Source organism: Siphateles boraxobius, unplaced genomic scaffold (assembly GCF_051911475.1).
Source record: "Siphateles boraxobius isolate OS27281-9 unplaced genomic scaffold, OSU_SipBor_1 22, whole genome shotgun sequence".
In the NCBI taxonomy this organism is placed as follows: domain Eukaryota; kingdom Metazoa; phylum Chordata; class Actinopteri; order Cypriniformes; family Leuciscidae; genus Siphateles; species Siphateles boraxobius.
The window spans coordinates 18,630,327-18,646,931 of NW_027508833.1; the positions used below are offsets into that span (position 1 = coordinate 18,630,327).

Consider the following 16,605-nt stretch of genomic DNA (forward strand, 5'->3'; position numbering starts at 1 on the left):
CTTCCTGCCATTCATTGACATTTCCTGCAGGAAGCATCTGCTGGTCTTTCATGAAGCGGCCTGTTGGAAGGACAGAATAATACTGTGTTAGTCATGGGACATTCAACACCGCATTAGTCCCATGTGAGTTCTTGAAAACACATGCTGAGGTCAATCAACACACATTTGAATCTGACAGTGTTGAGCGTGACATGTAAACAAAGGTATATTACTACTGTAAAGAGCATTCCCTAATGCAATGAGCAATGCTTCTGGGAATTTTTTTCCCAGAGTTGTTTTGTCATAGGATCCTGTTACAGACACAATAAGCAAGTTAAATAAATAGGAAAAGTCCTTGTTCAATGTTACACTTATCTTTATGCGGCACAAACAGCATGCTAGGCTAGATAGTTGTGATGTTTCCAAAGTATTGAAACCTAAAACCCTCAAGAAGATGATGGGTGTGGATGAATGAACAGTTTATCAGACCAGTGCCAAGGAACATAGATTTTTCCTGTTGGCCTGAGCTCATATACCACTCTGCTGTGGGGATTTGGAAGTGGGATTGTGTATTATGGAAGCTTTAGTTTCACCAGCAACCGATTTTGTTCATAGTTGCGATTGTTTTGCTTCGGCAGCACCACCACCCAAGAGGAAGTGAATGGTTGTATCAAGGCTGAACAGACTTCCTGTGCTTGTTGTCTTGGGAGGACCTCACAAGTGCAGCTAAGAAAGCCAGGGAAATAAGCAGACTGTCATTTAGTTCCAGCCAGAGAACATTCAGGCAGGGAGGTCTAGACATGGAATTCTGGATGCGAATATATCTTATAAGCTTTCTCAACATGGCATGTTGCTTGCCTGAATCATCCTACACTGTTCATTTGAACAAACTCTCATTCGATACTGCTCAGAGTCATTGCCTGCCTGGAAGTTTCCTGACCAACATTCAGAAAGAAAAGGAAATGGAAAAGATTCTGAAAACAATCTGGGACAAGAATAACAAAACTGCCACGTCGTTCTGGATTGGACTTAAGAAGTATAAAGGTGCCTGTTTTAGAAAAGATTTGCCTCTTAAAGGATTCTTCTGGACGGTAGACAACAGCACTCAGTCTGACGTTAAAATGTGGGAGACAGAACCTTCAAATACTTGCACAGATATTCGTTGTGGGCTTCTTTCAGTGAAATATGGTGAAACTGCTGCAACAAGCATTGGGTTTGTCGATGCCACCTGCAGACAGGAACATCCTTTCATTTGTAAACGAAACGTTAAGGTGACGTGCCGTCGACCAGTTATATTTGGCACACATGACATAATCGACTACTCAAATGATAAGGACACATGTTATGTTCTTTGTGGTTCTGGTGCCAATTTCACATTAAAATGCTCAAACGATCTAGTTTGGACCGTGTCCGGCAACAAAAACATGGATATATTGCAACTCTGCCTGGAGTGTGAAAAAGGCTACAGGAGGGATGCATCCGGAAGCTGTGTGGATGTAAACGAATGCGAAGAATCCAAACCATGCACACACAGATGCCTGAACACAGAAGGCTCCTACAAATGTGCATGTTCGGACAATGACAAGGATGATTGTGATGGATCAAAACTGCCCACCACTGATCTGAAAAGCAATGATTATTCAAACGTTATCAGGGGCAAATCTGTGCTGACTCAACCTACGTCTCTGCCTGATGATGTCAGAATGAATAAGACAGATGTTAACATTGAGGAGAACGCTGGAGACGTTTCAAATATCATTGTACCTGTGATTATAGCGCTGCTGATTTTCATCGTGCTGCTGGTGATCGTAGCTGCCATCGTGAAAGGTTGTATCAGGAGGAGGTCCACAAAACTGTCCCGGAGGAAGGCGGAGGCTGTGGCTCTGAATGGATCCAGTTCCATGGAGAAGGTGAATGAAAAAGAGGAAACTTAAGTGGAAAAGACTGTGCAAATGTGAAAGATAATTGAATGTGACACCTCCAGACCATGAAGGATGCTTACTGGAAGATATTCCTCTCTCAGAACTTTCAGGTGTGAGGTCTAGAGTCACAAGAGCGCTGTATATTTAATGCCTTTAAATTTAATTTGCCATTCCGTCTGTTTTACTCTCACAGTTGAAATCAGGGTCTTTATGCTGATGTGGATTAATCCTATCTAGGCCACATAGTTGGTAATTAGATTTATGAGAAGCGTACTCTGTCTTTGTTTACTCTTTCATAGCTGATATTTAAATGCACCTGTGGAGATGTAAGAACTGTAGAAGATGTAAGAAGATTAAAAGCATTTGCCGGTTCACGGCTTTTCATCCAGTTTTGATGTTGTCTCTGTTCATTTAATCACATGAACACATAACATTAACTAAAGATGAGCAATACATTTGTTCCTGTATTAGGCCTACATTTTTTAAAAATGTTAAAGAAATAATTGTTATTCATGTTAGCTCAGGTCCATTGAAAAATATTAACAAATACATATTTTGATTTGAATAGTGTATTAGTAAATGTTGAAATTACCATTAACCAATTTGAATAAAGTATTTGTCATGTTAACAAATGGAACCTTATTGTAAAGCGTTACTGAAGATATTGAGCTCGCGGCTGCTGCAACTTGCGCTCTCTTCACGACTCGACCTCCACGGACCACTAGCGTAGCCAGAAAAGCGTCTCTGGGTGTGCATAAGAAAAACTGGGTGTGCCACATTTATTGTCAGATTAATGTGCAAAAAAACTTGACCCGGCGTATCACTAACTTTACAGAATAGACATGGGCTGATGTGTAAAACTATAGGCTACTCAGGCTCGCCACATAAACATAATAGGCTACTATATAAAATAGAACTCAGGGCTCAACATTAAGGCTTTTCTTGTGCTTGTCGTTCGAACAAGTAGGCTAAATCGTCCATTCACTTGTCCAAGTAAAAAAATTGCTTGTCCAGAAAAAATGGGATTTTTTGGCGTGTTGTTGGCTAAATACAATTTATTGTGGAGCAATATTCTCATCAGTGGTCAGTCAGCTTTTACATATTAAAATCTGCATATTTATGATATTTTCACCTTTATAAAGAGCATTTCCCCCTAATCGGTTTAAATATAGGCCTATGCTTCATCTTTCATTTTAAATCCTAAATTTGAACAATAAATTCAGTTGAAACAATAAGAAACTATATAGCTGTTACCAATCAAATTAATTAATTTACACTGAAATATTACAACTGCATTAAATAATGTTATGAGATTGTTTTAAATATTTTTTGAATATACAAATAGAACGATAGCCTACATTTAGACACGAAACTAAACCACCCGTAGCGGGCAGCAGGTGACCGTCTTAATGAGTGAGTTATTGAGTCATTTATTCAAATGATTCGTTCAAACGGCTGAATCGTTCAGGAATGACAACAATAGTACAAGTTTAGAAAAACATTTTTATTAAGATTTAAAAAATAATTCTGCATCTATTTTTAGGTGTGCCAGCTGCCCGTAGCTACGCCTATGCCACGGACATTTTAGAATGTTTTATCAGACAATAACTAAATCAAGATTTTGCTTTAGTATAATTTTCGGGACAATTAGGGCCGATTTCGGGATTCGGGACAACAGCTTAGATTTCGGGACTGTCCCGATTTTTTCGGGACTTCTGGTCACCCAACACGTAAGTCTCTATTTCCGGAGAGATGTAGCTGAAATAGGTTTCCTGAGAGATCACATTTGTTTCTGACTACCTGTAAACACAGCAAGCAAGAATCCGACCACTGGCGTGGCTCTGGTGTGAGTTCGTGAGTCAGGTTAATATTTTTCAAATCCGTTTAGTGGGGCTAGGGGCGCTGAAATCACTTATAGCAGCTTTAATGGAGCATTCGGTGGTTGCTACTATATAGTAGAGCTAGGCGAAAAACAGTATGTGACAAAAGAAGACCGAATGCACAGTAGTAGCCTACTTATAAAAGAGTAGTTAAAAAGTATCCGGATTCCGGATGACCTAATAGGCCTACTTCTGGCGAGACTCTTAAGTGTACATACAATGGACGCTTAACTATGCCATGAGGCAACGGGAGAGAATTTATGAAAGGCAGTGAAGCGGCGAAATCACGCAAATTACGCTGGTAGAATGTAATACGTCCAGATTACATTAATACTCTACACACCTATACTATAGAGAACATACTATTTTTTAGCAGTCCTGAAGTAATTACTTATTCAAAATAAGTAGCCTGCCTAGTCAAATAGGCTATAGGCTAGGCAAGCAATTTCGGACGCAGAGAGTACTTTTTTTTGTTTGTGGCCAATATGGCAACAGGCTGGAATGTATAGGCTACTGATAACTTTTTTTTTTTTTTTAGCAGTCTTTGATCATTTAAAATATATTTGTAAAAATTACTATTCTTGTCTTTATTTTTTATTAAGAGAAAATGTATTGAGTGCACCTTTAACAAAGAAAATAGGATATAATTAATATTTTTAAAAGGTGAAACAGGTCTAAGTATATCACCTTTTTTGTGGAAAATATGATCACGGTGAGGTTTTGTTAATATTTCACAATTCAAAAGCACAATTGAATAAAAAATACACATTGTGGGTGAAATGAATTACTAAGGATTAGCCATAGATCAGCCTTGTATTAGACATATTCCCTTCAGAGGCACAAACATAAGTACATCAGTCAATGGAAACGTTTCTCACAGGCTTCAGATCAGATCTCACCTTCACTGTCAGGATCAGGTTTACAGTCAAACACATAACATTTAGGTTTAGTGAACTTTCCAAACCCTCTCATACAACGATTTCACTTGAAATAATTTTTTTTATAATGAACCTGTGCCATATATAAAAAAGTGTAGACTTCATTTTTTTGGTCAACTTAACACTTATTTAACAACAACAAATAATAACATTAACATTAAATGTTGAAAAACGTTCACTGACCAACACTGATAGAACTGTACCACTCAAAACTTCACTGACTGCGGTGACGTCATATTTGCATACTGCATTTTGATTGGTCTTCTTTCTTTCATATATTTGCATACTTTTGGCTGAGTGTCATGACAAAGCGAAGGCTCTGATTTCATTAAACAGAACCAAAATATAAAACACGAAAACTGTAGCATTGTTTTGTTCCTGCTTTGCGAGCACAAGTAGGGCCTATCCTATCCTTCAGAAAATACAAATCAGGTTTTTGTCACATAATACACTGAGACTGCAAGACTCCCCCTCCGGTTTATTCCATTTCAAATAGCATCTAAATATTTGGCCGTGGATATTTCTTTTCTTTTTTTTATCTGGGCGTCACACATTATTTCCATTTCGACATAGGCTACTTTCTAATAGCTTTCATTAATAAGTCAACTTAGGCAGCGGTCGGGAACCTACGGCTCGTGAGCCACACTTTAACCAATAACTGATCAATCAAAAGATTGGAAACATCAACATAGACCAGGTTTCGGCAGAAAAAGCTACCGATTACAATTCCTATGTTGTAGGGTACTACCGAAGTTAATGAAAATAAAAGTTTAGAATAAGCTAATAATATATTTCAAGTTGTAGGCCTAGGCTACGAGCCAAAGTAGCCTACGTGTTCAGTGGGGTTCGAGTGTCACAACAGCAATCATATATAGAGCTCCTGCACTCAGATTCAAGCAGCAATCGTGTTTATGGTAAAGGTGAACACTATTTTTAGAACAGCAGCGAAACTGTAAAAATAGGCTATTGGTGACTGGACTGAAACATATCATTTTATTGAAACTGGTGCTGTGCCAAGAGACATTTCTGCAACTGACAGGATCTTTTCTGCACGCGTTTCGAGCCGAACATGGACAAGAATAGTAGGCTACCCACAAAATGTGTCAAAACGCCCACCTTGGTGAGTTTTCGTAGTCGATGTAAGCACTGCGCGTTGTTCTTCACTCACTCACTCACTCACTCGCAAGAAGAAGAGGATTTAAACGACTCAAACTCACAGTGAAAGCCCTGCATAATTTATTCCATATTGCAACTTTTTTATTGTTAGTTGCATATTTGTTTGTTTTCAGCTGTATATGTGACCTAATGTACTATTATTGAAACGGTATATATATACACAAACACACTGTGTGTGTGTGTGTGTGTGTGTGTGTGTGTGTGTGTGTGTGTGTGTGTGTTTGTGTGTGTTTATATATATATATATATTGGCAGTGTCTCGTTTGGAAAAAATGCATTAACAAGGATAAAAAAATGGCTCTTTGGTCAAAAACGGTTCCCGACCCCTGAATGTTTAACTGAAATTTCATGCGCATTCATAGGCAAATGCACATTAACTTCTGATTAAGCATTATATGATCTAATAATGTCAATAATGAAAGTTATTATAAAGTCTCAATATATAAAAAAAAACATATACAGCATTAACAACAGATAACAAAAGTTTCATGCTGCAATACAGAATCCTACATAGTTGTAGTTCTGGATGTGCAGGTGCCATTCCTGTACGTGCTGTCCGATTCCAAATTGTCCGGCTGAAAGTCATCCACACTGTATCCTCGACTCTTCAGAGCCGTGGCATAGTAATCGATGGGCTCCTCCGTGGCGTTATCCCACCATCGGAGGCATAAAATCCTCTGGAAGGAGCGTCTGAAGTTGTCCGACAGGAATCCGTACAGTATGGGGTTGGCACAGCTGTTGGCATATCCCAAAATCACAGCCAGCTGACTGAGAGTGGCATTGTGCTGCTGGACGAACACGCTCACCAGCTGCACGATGTGAAAAGGCATCCAGCAGATTACGAACACTGTCACCACCATCATCACCATCAGTGTGATCTTCCTCTCGGACTTTTTGCGCTGCTGCCAGCCCGCTTTCAACGCGACCACCCGCATCTTCACTATGATGAGGATGTAGCACATGCATATGGCAATGACAGGGAAGAGAAAGCCCATCAGAAAGGCGTATATCACAAACACAGCCATCCACTGACGCTCGGGCTCAGGCATCTGCATGTTGCAAGCCACCGATCCGTCAGAGTTGGGTGCAGTGGTGGAGAAGATGATGATGGGTAGGATGACCAGGATGGAAAACATCCAGACTCCTAAGTTTACCATTTTGGCGATGGTGGGTCTCCGGTACCGGGCGGCTTTGATGGGATGCACCACGGAGATGTAGCGATCGATACTCAACACGGTGAGACAATAGATGCTGGTGAACATGTTAATGGCATCAACACTTAAAACCAAACGACACAGGAGCGAACCAAAGGGCCAGTGATGAAGTAAAGAAGAGGTGACTAAGAAGGGCACACTTAACATGAGTAACTCATCCGCGATCGCCAAGTTCAAAATGTAGATGTTCGTCGCAGTTTTCATCTTTGCATACCTAAAGATCACATAAATCACCATCGAGTTCCCACAGAGTCCCACCAGACACACCACGGAATAGATGAAGGAGATGAAGATCGCGCTGCTGCCATGAGAATCCGCGTTATGCGTCTCGTTACTGGAGGAGTTTAACAGATATAAACCATCCTCCAGGTTCTTGAAGGTGTCGTTGGGCAGCATTCCGACACTGTTTTGAGTCTGCTATGGATGTAATGTATAGAAATACGAGCTCAAAAGATGCGCACATTGATGCCTAGCGACTCCGGAACGCGCATCCCGACGCTGCGGCGGTTTCAGCACCACGGACAGTTACTCCACATCCACATGCATCACATTCACAGACGTCACGCGTGAAACATGACGCCATCGGGTGCTGGTGTTTTTGACAGTGTGTCTGAGAAACAAAAATAGTTTCCTGACGACATAGACCTTCTTTTCAATGTCCATATAAATGCACAGTGATAAAAAAGCCATTTCCAATAGGCATATCAAATAAAGAAATTTAAATAATCTTTCGTCTTTCCTGTTGTCTAAGTTGAATTTAAAAATCACTCTGATAGCTTATATGATTATTAGTATAGTTGGGACGAACTTTTTTTCTTCTTCTTTTTGCCTTCGTTTTTATTATTATTAGTAACATCTAATAAAAAAAAAAATAAACTGATCGTTTTGTTCTGAGAATAAGGAGATTTCCAGACCTGGCATGTTCTTAACACTGTAACGGAACTGTTTAGAGCACCCTGGAAGTAACTGTGTGTATGTTTATGTTTAGGATAATATTTATTAGAAACCCAAGCTATGCTCATGCACTCACACACCCCGTAAAATTAAAATAAAATGTCATGTTTAATTGTTACTTGCCAATACTTGTAATTATCAGTGAAATTTACTTGCAATTTCGGAGTGAAATTTGTTCTGTTTACAGTTTAAAAAAAAACAGGAAGGCTTAGTTTCCACACTAGTTGTTTAAAATTCATAGCTCATCTTAATGCCCTTTTCCTCCAAAATTGAATAAAACACATTGTTCATCCTACAGTATATGGCAAAGCAAGAGGTTTTTACAAAAGGTCCACTGAACAAATGAAAGGCTCAGTATTTTGAGTCTGGAGTTATTCAAGGGAACCCTGATATGGGCATCTTTTGTGATTGTTGCCATATTCTTTATACACTCTTCCTGTATTGCAAAATATGACAACAAAGCTGTCACTGTTATGTTCATCTTTCGTGTTGTGTATCTTGTTTTCCTCATTCACATGTCTTCCTTTGTTCTGTTTCCCTGCCACTCGTCTGTCTCTATGGTTACTGTCATTAAGTTCCAGTCTTGTACTGCCGAGGACAAGGCTTGTCCTGCCGAGACTAACCGTCCTGAATCTTGTCCCTCCGAGATCGCCCCTCCTGAATCCTCGGTCCTAGTCCTCGTCCTCGTCCAAGACTTAACGGAAGTTAATTTAATAGACATTTTTACAGAGCCTGAAATTCTTCTCGTCAGCCTTGCCGAGCCCGATCTTCACGTCATGCCTGATCTTCACGTCATATCTGATCTTCTCATCATGCCTGATCTTCACATCATGCCGGTTCAGCCTGATCTTCTCGTCATGCCTGGCCAGCCTGATCTTCACGTCCTGGTCGCCTGCACTATGGCAAGCCGTTTTAGCTTAAATTGTACCCAGCCTTACTCATCGTAACTGCATTTTTACTGGTAACAATTCAATTAGAGAGCTTTACAATTCAATTCTTACTAGTAGCAATTACAATTAGAGAGCTCTTTAATGCAATTATTACTAGTAAAAAATTATTTAGAGAGCTCTCTAATTCAGTTCTTACTAGTAAGAATCCAATTGCAGAGCTCTTTAATTCAATTAGAGAGCTCTTTAATTCAATTCTTACTAGTAGGAACACAATTAGAGAGCTGTACAATTCAATTCTTACTTGTAGCAATTACAATTAGAGAGCTCTCGAATTCAATTCTTGCTAGTAAAAATACAATTAGAGAGCTCTACAAATTAATTTTTACTAGTCTTATGTCTCCATTGACTTCCATTCATTTTTAATTACGGAGCTCTCTAATTTAATTCTTACTAGTAAGAATTACAATTAGAGAGCTCTACAATTGAATTGTTACTAGTTAGTATTACAATTAGAGAGCTCTCTAATTCAATTCTTACTAGTAACAATTACAATTAGAGAGCTCTCTAATTCAGTTGTTACTAGTAAGAATGCAACTGCAGAGCTCTCTAATTCAATTACAGAGCTCTGCAATTATACATATCTTTAATTCGTTTTTTTACTAGTAAGAATTGAATTAGAGAGCTCTGTAATTGCATTCTTACTAGTAAGAATTGAATTAGAGAGCTCTCTAATTGTAATTGTTACTAGTAAGAATTGGATTAGAAAGCTCTCTAACTGAATTGTTACTAGTAAGAATGCAATTACGACGAGTAAGTCTGGGTACAATTTAAGCTAAAATGGATTGCCATACTGCACAACCTGCTCCGTCCTGGTCCCTTGAACTGCCAGCTCCACCCTGACCGCCTGCACAGCCTGCTCCGCCCTGGAGGCTTCCTGCTCCGGGTAGGCCACATCCTCGTCAGCCTCCAGGGTGCCCACCCTCCCACCCCGATTAATGTTATGTCGCGCCTTTTTGGGGGGAGCGTTCTGTCATTGTTATGTTCATCTGTTGTGTTGTGTATCTTGTTTTCATCATTCACATGTCTTCCTTTGTTCTGTTTTCCCGCCACTCGTCTGTCTCTATGTTTACTGTCATTTAAGTTTATATGTTCCACCTGTGTTTAGTTAATTATCATCTGTGTCACCTGGGTTCTGTTAATCTGTGTTCATCAGTGTCTGTATTTAGTTCCTTTCAGTTCAGCCAGTCTTTGTCCGTTCTTAGTCCTATTTAGCGTGTGTGTTATCCTGCATGTCTGTACCTGCCAGAAGCTAATTGTAAGTAAAAGTAATTGTATTGGAACTGTTTGCCTCATCTTCTTCTTCTGCCAACACCACACCGTGACAAAAGCAACCTGAGTGTGAAGAGGAAGCTTATGTGTGCTTATTTCGGGCACCACCTAGTGATGGATCCAAATCTAAAGAAAATAATCCAGCTTCATTAAAATTGAATGCTTTTCGAGGGACTAGAGGGGAAAAAACAGTTTCAGATCCATATAACATTTTTGTTCCATATAACATATTTTTTATACATATTTTTCTCTGTACTGCAAATCTTTAGAAGTGAAGTGATGTGTAATAGGCTATGTAGATTTTCATTTTTTTATATTTGGAGGCCACTTGAGTTTAGTGAACTCATTGTCATGTTCAAGAAACCAGTTTGAGATGATTTTGAGCTTTGTGACATGTCACATTATCCTGCTGGAATTAGCCATCAGAAGATGATACACTGTGGTCATAAAGGGATGGACATGGTCAGCAACAATACCTCAGGTAGGCTGTGGAGTTTAAATTATGCTCAATTGGTACTAAGAGGCCCAAAGTGTGCCAAGAAAATATCCCCCACATCATTACACCACCAGCAGCAGCCTGAACCATTGATACAGTCAGGATGGATCCACTCCTTTCACGTTTAAGCCAAATTCGGACCTCATCTAAATGCCACATCAGAAATCTAGACTCATCAGACCAGGCAACTTTTCCAGTCTTCTACTGTCCAATTTTGGTGAATCTGTACATTTGTAGCCTCAGTTTCCTGTTCTCAGCTGACAGCAGTGGCAATGGTGTATCTTCTGCTGCTGTAGTCCATCTTCTTGAAGGTTGGACGTGTTATCAAGTCAAGTCAAGTCATCCTCATTTATATAGCGCTTTTAACAATGTAGATTGTTTCAAAGCAGCTTTACAGAGATAAACAAATAATTTAAGGTAACAGAGATTGGTTTGGTTGTATAGTGGCTCTTGAAAAATGTTTTTTCCAGCTAAAGTTAGTTTTGATTGATTCACTTCCGTCTAAATGATCATTTGTTATTAAGTTATTAAATAAACAATTATTGTGAGTTCAGAGATGCTCTTCTGCAGACCTCGGTTGTTGAGTTACTGTTATAATAATAATAATAATACATTTTATTTTCTATAATGTCTTTAAAAGTTACATCTCAAAGTGCTTCACAAAAATAAGAAAAAATAAAAGAGAAATACAACAATATAAAAACATGAATAAAAGAGAAGTACATTTAAATATACAATACAAAAATAAAATGTTATCAAATAAATTCCATAAGTAAGTGGTATAGAAAAAATTGTTAGAAGTAATCAAATAAAAGCTACCCTAAAAAAGTATGTTTTGAGGGAAGCTTTATAACGGAAGAGATTCCGTTTGCCTAATGTCAGAGGGCAGAGAGTTCCATATAGTTTTGGAACAAATAATGGGAAAGCCCTATCACCATAGATCTTAAACGAGTTGGCGGGATAGTTAAAAGACCAGCTTCGAAAGAGCAGAGATCACGTGTCGGGATGTAGGGGATTAAGAGTTCTGACAAATATTGAGGAGCAAGACCATGCAAAGCCTTATAAGCAAGCATGAGAATTTTAAAATCAACATGAAACCTGACAGGGAGCTAGTACAATGACTCCAACATAGGAGTGATGATAGTCCTGGTCAGGATTCTGGCGATAGAATTTTGAACAAACTGTAATTTGGTTAGAGTAGCTTTTGAAACCCCGGCCAGTAGAGCGTTGCTATAATCAATGTGAGAAAAAAACAAATGTGTTAGTTAACTTTTCAGACCCCGGAAATGACAACATAGGACGTTGTAACGATTGAAGTCCAATGGAGGCAAGTGAGGTGAGAACCCAAACACAATTTATTTGCAAAAAGAACACAATCAAACATAAAACAAAAACATGTCAAGGCATGAAAAAACTAAAGCAGGAACATGAACAGACTGGAAAAGAAGACTACAGGAGCCTGGACATGGAACAATCAATACTCGACAAAGACACAGGGCAAACAAGAGGACTTAAATACACACAATACCAATGACAAGACAAGGGGCACATGTGAACAATTAAAAATAAACCAATTACAACTGTAGCAAATCAGCTCTATGAAATATTAATAATCAATAATAACTGGTTATAATTGATTATGAATATTTGGATCAGTTAATGTAATTAACTTAATGTAGTCAAATTAATTTTTACTTCAGCCCACCTGTTTGTCCTGTGGACACTCAGCGTTAATTGTTTATTAATTCTAAGAAATATCCAATTCCGGGGAAGGGAAATGTCTTTCTTACTGTACACTACTATTAAGAGCATTTAGTCACAATCTAGACCGTAAGGTAAACTTCGTATGGAAGCAGAGAATCAGAACCAAAGACATATTGTGCACAAGTTTTATTAACAAAAACACGAAAACATTACTAACATACAAATAATTACACATTCATTCATGCATTCAAAGAGAGATGGTTAACATGACAGAATGAAACCGGAGGCAGGAAATTAAACTATGGAAACATCCATTTAACTATGAAAAGAACCATCAATATTATCATTTTCAAAGCACCTTCTCAAAAACATACTTGCATGGCCTTGCAGAGAACATAATTCTTGAAGTTGTTGAAAACTGAAGTTGTTGATGATTCCGTGAGTGTCAAATGTTGAAGTTGCAATCGTTGGATTGAAGAAGATATGATGAACTTTCTTGCAGTTCGACTATGTTCTCATGGCTGGAGTGCAGCTTGTGGCCTGCCGGCCCTGGGCCTGAGAGGAGATGCAGAGCAGATGGTGGGAGTTGAGATGGACTTCTTCTGCGTTGAATGAAGACGTTTTGACCAACTCCTGAGGTTGTCCTTGATTTTGTCGTGCTTGAGAGAGTTCTCTCTCTCCTGAATGAGCACATGGCTGGTTTGGTCAAGGCCAGGGGCCCTGGGGCCTGCTTAGGCCCCGCAGGACAGCACAACACCCTGAACGTTCTGAGAAGCCAAGAGAAGGAGGGCTTGTTGAGGATGCTATTGGAAGCTTGAGAAAAGTCCCACCTCTCAAGGTGGGCTCGACCAATAAGAAAGGTGGAGTTTCCAGGTTGTAGGTGTAGGTTGTAGGTGTATGAGCACATGGCTGGTTTGGTCAAGGCCAGGGGCCCTGGGGCCTGCTTAGGCCCCGCAGGACAGCACAACACCCTGAACGTTCTGAGAAGCCAAGAGAAGGAGGGCTTGTTGAGGATGCTATTGGAAGCTTGAGAAAAGTCCCACCTCTCAAGGTGGGCTCGACCAATAAGAAAGGTGGAGTTTCCAGGTTGTAGGTGTAGGTTGTAGGTGTATGAGCACATGGCTGGTTTGGTCAAGGCCAGGGGCCCTGGGGCCTGCTTAGGCCCCGCAGGACAGCACAACACCCTGAACGTTCTGAGAAGCCAAGAGAAGGAGGGCTTGTTGAGGATGCTATTGGAAGCTTGAGAAAAGTCCCACCTCTCAGGGTGGGCTCGACCAATAAGAAAGGTGGAGTTTCCAGGTTGTAGGTGTAGGTGAGGTTACATTGACCGATGGTTCCACCAAAATAATCCACAGCATCAAAACAATCAAATTTAATAGAATTAAAAGACACTACACAAAACAGTAAATCATTCACACAATTTCCTGGCGGTGCGTGTTCATTTATAGGTCCGTTCGTTTATTAATTAATGCAGCAAAGTAGTTTCAAAGTCTGTTTCTGTCTTCTGTCTTCACATTCTTTCACAGTGTTCATAGTAACCAAAGATCCTTCTCGCCCTTGTTGGGGGATGGGACCACGGGTCCCAGAGTGGGTTTTAAATATTATTTGTTACCTAAAACAAATAATTGTGTCTGATTTGTCTCAGTCGTTACACAACATAACACAACAAGGGAACACATGGCAGGATCACAAGACTAAAACCAGGGGAGATCACATGACAGACAAAAGACAGGAACAAGAAACAAACACCCAAAATGTGACATAGCGCGCCGCCCCCAGACTCTGGAACAGGAGCGCGGCTCAGACTCTTGAACAGGCCCAGACTCTGGAACAGGCTCAGACTATGGAACAGGAACAGGCTCAGACTCTGGAACCGGAACAGGCTCAGCCTCTGGAACAGGAACAGGCTCAGACTCTGGAACAGGAACAGGCTCAGACTCTGGAACAGGAAAAGACCCAGACTCTGCAACAGGAAAAGACCCAGACTCTGCAACAGGAAAAGACCCAGACTCTGCAACAGGAAAAGACCCAGACTCTGGAACCAGAACAGGCTCAGACTCTGGACCAGGAACAGGCTCAGACTCTGGAACAGGAACAGGCTCAGACTCTGGAACAGGAACAGGCTCAGACTCTGGAACATGAACAGGCTCAGACTCTGGAACAGGAAAAGACCCAGACTCTGGAACAGGAAAAGACCCAGACTCTGGAACCAGAACAGGCTCAGACTCTGGAACAGGAACAAGCTCAGACTCTGGAACATGAACAGGCTCAGACTCTGGAACAGGAAAAGACCCAGACTCTGGAACAGGAAAAGACCCAGACTCTGGAACCAGAACAGGCTCAGACTCTGGAACAGGAACGGGCTCAGACTCTGGAACAGGACCGGGCTCAGACTCTGGAACAGGAACTCTCAGGGGTGGCAGCCAACTTGGGCGAGAGCTTGTGGGCTGTAGCCGATGTGTGTGCTGCCCACACACAAAATAGCTGTGGCGGCTATCATGAGTGCTGTATCTCCCGGAACTATCTCAGGTGCAGCGACCATCTGGCTCGGCAGGCATGACGTGAACAGCCTCTGGCTCGGCAGGACTGACGTGAAGAAGCTCAGGCTCGGCAGGACTGACGTGAAGCTCTTTATCCGCATAGCCCACAGTAAAGGATGAGCCGCTAAACAAAAGGGTAAGGTCTATATATTGAATTAAAGTCCATTGAGAGGTCTTGTCAGGCATGAAGTATTCAAGCATATCCTAAAGCCCATAGCAGAATATGTCCTTTAAGACAGCATCGTTAGTCCACCGCATGGCAAAGCTCACAAAATTCTTCCACATATTTTTCAAACGGTGGGTCACCTTGGCTGAGGCGTAAGAGGCGGATTGCTTGGTCCATGTTTGGTTGAGTATTCTGTAACGATTGAAGTCTAATGGAGGCAAGTGAGGTGAGAACCCAAACGTAATTTATTTACAAAAAGAACACAACAATCAAACATAAAACAAAAACATGGCAAGGCATGATAAACTCAAAACTAAAGCAGGGACAGGGACAGGGACATAGACTGGAAAACAAGACTACAGGAGCCTGGACATGGAACAATCAATACTCGACAAAGACAAGGGGCAAACAAGAGGGCTTAAATACACACAATAATAATGACAATACAAGGGAAACCTGTGAAAAATTAACAATAAACCAATTACAATATGACACAACATACAAGAGAACAGATGGCAGGATCACAAGGGGATCTAAAATAAAACCAGGGGATTACATGACAGACAAAAGACAGGAACAAGAAAAAAACGTGACAGACGTAGTCTAGCAATGTTTATAAGATGAAAAAACGATGTTTTGACAGTATTCTGGATATGAGGATCAAAAGTTAAATTAGCATCAAATATCACCCCCAAATTGTTTTTTGTTTTGTTTGAAACTCTAAATTAGAGCCATCCCCATTTAAAGTTAAAGACCCAGCTTTACGTAGCTGGTGGGGTGAACCAATGAGTATAACCTAAGTCTTGTCACTGTTTACACTGTTTAGACAAAGAAAATTTCAAGACATCCTTTTTTTTTAAATCTCAGAAATACATTGAGACAGAAAGGTAACAGCCACGTTATCATCAGGTTTTGAATGTATGTATCTGTTGCCTTTCTATCATCTGAACTAGTCTGGTCATTCTCCTGTGACCTCAAAAAGGCCTTTTCGCCCACAAAACTGCCAATCACTGGATATTTCCTCTTTTTCAAACCATTCTCTGTAAACCTTAGAGATGGTTGTGCATGAAATTCCCAGTAGATCAGCAGTTTCTGAAATACTAAGACCAACAACCAACATTTGGCACCAACAACCACGCCATGTTTAGAGTCACTTAAATCACCTTTCTTCCCCATTCTGATGCTCAGTTTAAACTTCAGCAGATCGTCTTGATCATGTCTATATGCCTAAATGCAGTGAGTTGTTGCCATGTGATTGGCTTAGAGATATTTGCGTTAATGAGAAGTTGAACAGCTGTACCTAATAAATTTGCTGGTGAGTGTGTTCGTGTAAATAATTAAAAATAAATAAATTAATAACAAATTATAAATTTTAGCTCTTAAAAACAATGTTTGCAGTGCATTAAAGACGCCTAAT

The 16,605-nt window shown here is 40.2% G+C and overlaps 2 protein-coding genes across 2 annotated transcripts; one reads left to right on the forward strand and one right to left on the reverse strand.

Annotated features, from left to right (window-relative positions):
- Positions 1 to 706: 706 nt before the first annotated feature.
- Positions 707 to 2,289, forward strand: clec14a (C-type lectin domain containing 14A). Its single transcript, XM_077238934.1, has one exon. It carries the CDS (start codon positions 780 to 782, stop codon positions 1,911 to 1,913), a length of 1,134 nt encoding a protein of 377 aa, XP_077095049.1. The 5' UTR covers positions 707 to 779; the 3' UTR covers positions 1,914 to 2,289.
- A 4,112-nt stretch (positions 2,290 to 6,401) lies between these two features.
- On the reverse strand, positions 6,402 to 7,505 carry sstr1a (somatostatin receptor 1a). The gene has a single exon (XM_077238189.1). The coding sequence runs from the start codon at positions 7,503 to 7,505 to the stop codon at positions 6,402 to 6,404; it is 1,104 nt and encodes a 367-aa protein (XP_077094304.1).
- Between the last annotated feature and the right edge of the window lie 9,100 nt (positions 7,506 to 16,605).

What these genes read in the sequence shown, in the direction of transcription:
- clec14a (XM_077238934.1), top strand. Translation starts at nt 780, where the DNA reads ATGGAATTCTGGATGCGAATATATCTTATAAGCTTTCTCAACATGGCA.
- sstr1a (XM_077238189.1), bottom strand. Translation starts at nt 7,505, where the DNA reads ATGCTGCCCAACGACACCTTCAAGAACCTGGAGGATGGTTTATATCTG.